The following is a 7,993-nucleotide window of genomic DNA, read 5'->3' on the forward strand; positions in this document are numbered from 1 at the left end:
TATTTTTTATTCAAAACCTTTTGTACGAGTTCTGCAGCACACTTGCAACAATTAAACACCAATGGTCTTTATCATTAACAATTGATTACATGGAAGGATGACTTACAGGTGAGTAGGTGACAATGGAAAGGATAAAATTTAGATTAATTCTAACTCTATTTACAAGTTGAAATTTCTATACAAATTCAACTCAGTAAATTCAACTTTATTTATACTAGTTTTTAGGAGTGTCTATGGATCGGATCGTATCCGCAGATTCGCGGTAAATATCCGCATCCGATCCGAAAATTGTGGATACGATCCGATCCGCAAATTGATCGGATCTTATCGGCACCCTTTGCGGATCGGATCGCGGATATCGGCTCTACATCCGCATATCCGATCTGCGGATCCGCGTATCCGATCCACGGATCCGCACTATAATAATTAAAAAATAAATAAATATATATATGTTTGGTATTATATTTACTTGGTTGTATGTTTTAGTTAGTAATTATTATTCATATATTATATTATTTTATTTTTGTTATTTAGAGAGAGTTTGATTAAAAATATTTTAGGAATAAATAAGTTTAAAAGTATAAAAGAAATATTTTTATCGAATTCTTTTACATAGAAATATGATTAAAAATAAAAGGTTTAATTATGCGGATATATCCGATATCCGATCCGCAAATGTAATAAATTATCCGATATACCCTACTAATTTTTAAGCTGGGGATCACCAAAAAAATAAATTATCTATCAATAACTAAAGATCTTTTGTAAATAAATTATCTATTAATAACTAAAGATCTTTTGTATTTAGTAAAAAGCCTTTAATTTAACATATTTTGACACCCCTAACTAGACTACCACAAACTATGGGGCATCCCCTTTTTTTCGCAGATGCTAGAGACGAGAAAACCAATTTAATGTGTTTGATTATTTTTTCTGGAAGCAAAAGAGTCAAGTGAGAACAAATTTCTTCTCCAGACCGACTACAATTCCTATCATATTGGGTAGCCTTTTCATTTTAATCCCGACTGATATGTTCCTAAACACAATAATTGCATTTAATAAGGGTAAAACTCCGAATATCCCTAAACTTTAAGCAAGTCCATGACATAATATACATGCTTGTACAATCTCTAACATATCAAGTAAGCAAAGCAGCCAACAATTTAACATGTAGATATCAAGTGACATGTAATTTAAGATTTAACATCTAACTGAAATCGCATAGTAAAAACAATAAACACGAATGAATATCTCTCAAACAAAAATAAAATAATGTCAATTAAAAGCTTCATATTTATGGGGGAAATGGTTCTCAAAATAGCACCCAAACAGTTTAACATAAACTATGAAAGAAACAAAATTTGGAAAGTTGCAATCAAAGAAAGTCCTAAAATTGTCTTCAAGTAGTCTTATCAGCCTTAGCAGCAGTTGCGGCAGCTTGACCCCTAAGACGACCGGTCCTCCTTGCAGCAATGAGACCAACCTTTTGGCCGGGCGGAGCATCACGCCTAACAGTACTGGCATGACCAATGTGTTGATGGTTACCTCCTCCGTGGGGATGCTCAACTGGATTCATAGCAACACCACGAACCTTGGGCCAGCAGTTCCTCTTGACCCTGAATTTGTGGTAAGCATTACCAGCCTTGAGGAGTGGCTTCTCAGTTCTTCCACCACCCGCAACTTGTCCAATCATGGCCCTGCATCCACTTGGCACAATCTTCTTTGAACCAGATGGGAGCTTGATCCTACAAACAAAAATGAAAAACACATATAACCACTTCTAATGGACCATGATTTAACTCAGCCTCCAATTAACAAGTCGATTAATGCTACAACTCAAATACACCAAAATCCATTTCTACCTTTCAAATAACTATACTAAAATGCATAGGTAACACAACAAATAAATATGTTAGCATCATCAGGGTTTAACTTAGAATTTTAACATTTGTACAAGCATTTCCAAACAATCACTGGTTTTGAGATATAGCTAAAAAAAAGCTATAAAATGATATTATAGTTAATACCTAGAACCAGAAAAATAACGTAAAATCCCAATTATATATCGAATGGTGGTTGAGAACAAATACCTAGAAGTGTCATTATCGGGGTTGTGGCTGATAACAATGGCGTAATCACCAGATGCCCTAGCAAAGACACCGCGGTCACCAACGTGGTGCTCGACGTTGCAAATGACAGCTCCTTCAGGGATGGATCTGAGTGGCAAAACATTTCCGACCACGAGTGTGGCCTTCTTCCCGCAGTAGATGAACTGGCCGGTGTAGATACCTTCAGCAGCAACGAACAGCTCCGTCTGCTTCTTGTACCTGAATGGGTGGCGGAAAGTGACCTTGGCGAGTGGGGCACCGCGGCCGGGGTCGTGGATGATGTCGGTCACCACACCCTTGAGGTAACCGTTGCGCTCGCCGAAGTCGAGGCTGCGGAACCTGGCGGCGCCCTTGCGGTGATGGGTGTGAGACTTGAAGACAGACCCAGCACCCTTACGCTGTGCGCGGATGACTCTACCCATGACGGAGAATCTCTCTCTCCTCCTCTCTGTATCTGCGGCTAAGGAAGATCGAAGGTGAATTAGGGTTTCTTGTGTGGTTTTTATATAGTACTTTTGCCATTAACTATAAAGTCCAAAATTGTTAAATGGGTTGGTGTAGCCTAATAGTTTTATTGAAATGCTATTGGGCTAGACTCTTAAGCCCAAAAATTTTGAGTAAGCCTAATCATATGTGTATTTTGTGAGTAAGCCCAAAAATTTTGTGAGTCAGCGATGCAATAATGAACTACATAATTGGGCAGTACGCTTTTGCAGAGAATAGAATATCTGTTGTTGTTGGAGAAAATAGTTAAAACATTATTTTTCGCTCCTCATTAAATTTGTTTGTTTTTGTTTGCTTTTGGTCCTGCCATTGATTTGTTTTAGGTTTTCAACTTACTTTGCATGTATGGGCCATACAACAGCCAGCTACAAGGACGGGGAATTGGGATCATACATGTAATGTTCCAGTTCCAATTCCAATTCCAATTCCACTGTTTCAAGCCGCATAAACGACACCAATGAACGAAGGAAAAGAAACAAAACGACAAAGTGAAATAAGGGGAAAAAATAAAAACAAAAGAATATTTTGTACCATTGAAATACGAAATTGCTTTGTTTGTAATGTAGTGGAGCTTTTTGTTTGTAATATAGTGGAGCTTTGTTGTTTAGTTAAAGTTTTGAAAATTTGTTTTTGTAGTGAGGTGGAGCCGCAGGAGCGTTTCAAACAGGGACCGCTTCACGCTCCTCTTCTCTTTTTCACACTTTGAAGAAGCAAAAACCAGCCAGCCATTAAAATCCGACCCCCCTCCATAACATTACTCAAGCTACACTCTCTCTTCTACTCTATTAAATTCTTCCGTAGTAAGTCCTACTATTACATTCTTATTCTCTATTCATTTCTCCTTGCCATGTTTTCAATAAGTTGGAACGAAATTTTATTTTATGAAATTTTTATATTACAAGATTTTTGAGTAATTTTTATATCATTTGAAGCATCAGTTTGGTTATCTCTCATGTGATCTAACCATAGAATCAGTCGCTGATACATTTATCACATGCATTTATCAAATTAGGTCTTTCTTCTTTTTTTTTTTTCTAATGGGAATTGCCATGACCATTATGGCATTCTGCCATTCTACTGTGACCTCGTTGACGTCAACTATGAAAAAATGGTTAGATAAATTTAGTTATTGTAAAAGATTTATAATCTGTAGTAGTGACAAGAATTTATATTATAAAGTGTAACTATTGCTACTTTCTTTGGTTTGATTAGATTTTATGATAGTAAAATGTGAAATAGGTAATGACTTAAGTTCATTCATGCATACAATATGCGTTAGCACTCAATTTGAGCATGTTGTGAGTCAGGTTGGAAATCTGAGATGGACCGGCGGGGCTGGCTCTGGAAGAAAAAATCATCTGACAAATCCAAAATTGCTGAGAAGCCAGGTTCTGAAGCAGAACCTGTTAGTTTTACATTGTCTTCTGTGGCAAATCTTGAAGATGAGGTCATTCACTTTTATTTCATAAGTAGACAGTAGCTAAATGGCTTATCATCCATAATATGAACATGTTTTTACAGTGTTTGTCCCCTTTTTTTTTAAAGCAGGACAGTGGCAAGAATAAGAACTATGTTCAAATATCAATGGAGTCATACACACATATGTGTGCATTGGAGGATCAAGTAAAGGCTTTGGAAGACAAGCTAACAACAGCTTATTCAGAATTAAATAGCAAAGATAATTTAGTTAAACAGCATGCAACAGTTGCCGAGGAAGCGGTCTCAGGTAATAATTTTTAATAAATATAAAATTTTCAGCTTTAGCGGTTGAAACGACTAAAAACCATTCATTTTATAATAAAAAGGATTTATTCAACATTCTATGCATTTTAGGGTGGGAAAAAGCTGATGCTGAAGTAGCTTCATTAAGATGTCAACTTGAATCTGTCACTATCTCAAAGCTTGCTGTTGAGGATAGAGCATCTCACTTGGATGGTGCTCTAAAAGAATGCATGAAGCAGATAAGAACTGTTAAGGAAGATAGTGAGCAGAAACTGCAAGACTTGATCCTTATGAAATCCCAGCAGTGGGAAAAAGTTAAGTCAGAGTTTGAAGTGAAAATAGATAAATTGGAGCAAGGACTTCGTTGTGAGGCTAGTGAAAATGCTGCTCTTCTTAGATCCCTGCAAGACAGTTCGAATAAAATAGCGAGACTGAAAGAAGAAAAATCTGAAGCTGAGGCTGAAGTAGAGTTTCTAAAGAAGAATGTTCAGTCATGTGAAAAGGAAATAGCTTCACTGAAGTATGAGTTACATGTGATTTCCAAGGAGCTGGATATCCGAAACGAAGAGAAGAATATGATTATGAGATCAGCAGAAGTGGCAAGCAGAAAACATGCAGAGGATGTTAGGAACATTGCCAAGATAGAAACTGAATGCCAAAGACTCCGTGGTCTGCTGCGAAGGAAGTTACCTGGACTGGCCGCATTGGCTCAAATGAAGCTAGAAGTGGGGATTCCGCAACAAGTTATCAGCACACCCTACCATAGGAAAACTTGTTTAAAAGCTGATGGCATGCAAGAATCTGAGTTTCTTGCCAAAAAGTTGGAGGCATTGGAAGAAGAAACAAAGACATTGAAAGAAGCTTTGGCCACAAGTAATGCTGAATTGCAGGCTTCAAGAAACTTGTATGCCAAAACAGTTGGCAGACTAAAGACCTTAGAAGCAGAGATACAGTTTTTTCACTTAGAAAACGTTGCTGAAAAATCAAATTTGGCAATCAATTTTGGAAACTCATCAAATAGAATTTCCAACAAAATACCAAGCCTCGCTTCTATCTCTGATGACGGCCATGAGGAGCCAGAAAGTCCTGTTGAGTCAAGTGCAGCCTCAACTTGTGACCTTTCTGAAATCAAGAGAGTTACAAGTGTTGGTAAATTTGAGAAAGAAAAGAGTGAAACTATCATAGAACTGATGAATGACTTTCTGGAAGTGGAGAAAATGGCATGTTTATCGGACAATAGCAATGTAGCTCTTGGCATTACTAGCAAAGTTAGTGACTCTGATGGAACAGATAAACAATCAGATAAAGCTTCTAAAGTTGAAGAGACTGATTATATTCCAGAGAAAAATGACAAGGCATCCAAACATGCTGAACACATGCAAGATCTGAAGGAAACAAAGCTGATGTTCCAGGAAAAGGAGCAGCTTCTTGCTGAACTGAAAGAACAATTGGCTTCATCTCATAAATCATACAACTTGGCTGAGATTCAGCTGAAGTGTATGACAGAATCCTATAAGTCACTTCAAATGCATGCAGAATATTTAGAAGCTCAAAATAAGATTCTGCAAGAAAATATAGAGGAGCTAAAGAATGACCTTGTGGAGCAAAAGAAATGTCATGATGATGCCTTGGTGAGGCACAGAGCCATTGAAGAGAAAATGCAAAGGTTAATTCTGATCCCTTGAACCTTAATCCAGTAAAAAATTACATGCAATCTAATAAATAATGTAATACAGTAATTCCCCTGTAAGTTTAGCATGTAGTTTCTATTGTGTGTAAACTATCTTGAGTTGAACTTCCATCGTCTTTTTCACATGAAGGGACAAGTGCTTAGTTTGTGGATCCAATTTGGGAGCAGATAATGGCATGACTACTGGGAAGGTATGTACATGTCAAAGTACCTGCAGTCAAAGTCAATATTGCATTCTTTTCTATATCAATAAATAGTAGTACTCATACTCTCCTAACTTGAAGTTTGATTGCAACTTGCAGCACATTTTTGAAATATTATGATTGATTTGCTTTTTATCTCAAATATTCACATTACTCAACATTAAACACTGTGGACATGACGTGTCCTTATTCTCAGAAACACCATTGCTTTGATGCTACCAATTCCTTTGAATTTATCTTTGATATGTTCATGGCATCAGGATATGGAGCTAGCAGCAGCAGAGAAAAAGCTGGCAGAATGTCAAGAGACTTTGTATACTCTTGGTAGGCACCTGCAAGCTCTGTGTCCTCATATTGAGATACCTATATCTCATCTCGGTAAAAGGCTTCAAACGAATGACATGTTGGTTAAACCAAGTCATGGCTGGTCGAATTCTAATGTGTCCAGTAACTCGAATGAAATTGAACAGGCTGAGGCATCTAGATGTAGTGTTCCTTCCGAGATTCAAGAAGTGAATGTCGAGTTTTCATCGCCTAACTGTCGATCCACACCGTGTCTTTCAGACACTGAAGGCTGCTTTTCTGTGAACTCTTCAATAGGGTCAAGCAAGCCCGGTTATATGCTTACCGAATCGAATTCCTCTTGTTCTGCCTCTGCTACAGGGAAGCATGCACATGGATTCAGACATTTCTCTTCTTTAAAAGGGAAGAATGCTCACTAGCATTGTTTGTTACTTCCTAAATCCTAGGTATTAATCAGAGGGAGCTCCCCGATGATGTTGTATATAGTAAAAGGTTTTGGAGATTGATGTTTCTGTTTTTAGTTCAATTATATTTGAATTTAGATAAAGTTTAATTTTCACTCTAGCACTTATATTTCTTGAACCACTTCAGTGTTTTAAGCTAAGGCAAGTCCTCATATTTGGATTAATATTGAAAGTTACTAGCAATATATAGGTATAAATAATTTATGTTGTGATAAAATTAAATTGAATGCCCATTAATATGGGCGGTTGATTTTTATTTCCAATATTGAATGAAGTTGAAAAGCAAACTTCATATGCCTATATATAGAGAAGCAATCTTAGAAATGTTACGACACAGCAATAAAAACATTTCATTCTCTCTCTTTTACTATAATATTCTTCTCTTTACACACTGCTAATAAATTCTCTCTCTCTTTATCTTTTGTTTAAACTATAATATTTATAATATTAGTAAATAGATAAATTATTTATATTATAGTGATATAAGAGCATATTTATATTTCTCTATTGTATATTCTTTATTTATTTTCACAACACGTTATCAGCACAAGATTCTGATCAAATTTTTAAGAAGACGCAGGTAACAAATTTTCATTATGTCGAAACTCTCTCATCTTGAATTCAATGTTCTTGATATATTTGGAAATAATTATTTATCATGGATACTAGATGCTGAAATTCATCTTGATTCAATGGATCTTGGAGATACCATTAAAGCTGAAAATAATGCATCCCAAAAGGATAAAGCCAAAGCCATGATTTTTCTTCGTCGTCATCTTGACGAAGGATTGAAAAATGAATATCTCACATTAAAAGATCTTGCAGATCTTTGGAAAGACCTTGAAGAAAGGTATAATCATCAAAAAACGGTGATACTTCTTCAAGTTCGATATGAGTGGACGCACTTGCGTTTACAGGATTTTAAATCCATAAATGAATATAATTCTGCAATGTTTTGAATCACCTCACGAATGAAATTATGTGGAGAAAAGATAACTG

General features: G+C 36.3%; 2 protein-coding genes across 2 annotated transcripts; one reads left to right on the plus strand and one right to left on the minus strand.

The window, feature by feature from the left end:
* Positions 1–1,248: 1,248 nt before the first annotated feature.
* On the minus strand, positions 1,249–2,607 carry LOC107642949 (large ribosomal subunit protein uL2x). The gene is made up of 2 exons (XM_016346463.3): positions 2,091–2,607; positions 1,249–1,745 (listed from the first exon to the last, which is right to left on the minus strand). Exons 1-2 carry the CDS (start codon positions 2,528–2,530, stop codon positions 1,400–1,402), a joined length of 786 nt encoding a protein of 261 aa, XP_016201949.1. The 5' UTR covers positions 2,531–2,607; the 3' UTR covers positions 1,249–1,399.
* A 623-nt stretch (positions 2,608–3,230) lies between these two features.
* On the plus strand, positions 3,231–7,155 carry LOC107642950 (filament-like plant protein 5). The gene is made up of 6 exons (XM_016346465.3): positions 3,231–3,412; positions 3,920–4,059; positions 4,161–4,338; positions 4,446–6,000; positions 6,155–6,215; positions 6,488–7,155. The coding sequence occupies exons 2-6, from the start codon at positions 3,934–3,936 to the stop codon at positions 6,947–6,949; spliced, it is 2,382 nt and encodes a 793-aa protein (XP_016201951.1). The 5' UTR covers positions 3,231–3,412; positions 3,920–3,933; the 3' UTR covers positions 6,950–7,155.
* The last annotated feature ends 838 nt before the right edge of the window (positions 7,156–7,993 follow it).

Source organism: Arachis ipaensis, chromosome B5 (assembly GCF_059453495.1).
Source record: "Arachis ipaensis isolate K30076 ecotype BB chromosome B5, ASM5945349v1, whole genome shotgun sequence".
Taxonomy (NCBI): domain Eukaryota; kingdom Viridiplantae; phylum Streptophyta; class Magnoliopsida; order Fabales; family Fabaceae; genus Arachis; species Arachis ipaensis.

Coding starts and splice junctions, on each gene's coding strand:
- LOC107642949 (XM_016346463.3), bottom strand. CDS start 2,530: ATGGGTAGAGTCATCCGCGCACAGCGTAAGGGTGCTGGGTCTGTCTTC. Junction 1,746..2,090: donor CCCGATAATGACACTTCTAG/GTATTTGTTCTC, acceptor TTTTGTTTGTAG/GATCAAGCTCCCATCTGGTT.
- LOC107642950 (XM_016346465.3), top strand. CDS start 3,934: ATGGACCGGCGGGGCTGGCTCTGGAAGAAAAAATCATCTGACAAATCC. Junction 6,001..6,154: donor ATTGAAGAGAAAATGCAAAG/GTTAATTCTGAT, acceptor TTTCACATGAAG/GGACAAGTGCTTAGTTTGTG. Junction 6,216..6,487: donor ATGGCATGACTACTGGGAAG/GTATGTACATGT, acceptor TCATGGCATCAG/GATATGGAGCTAGCAGCAGC.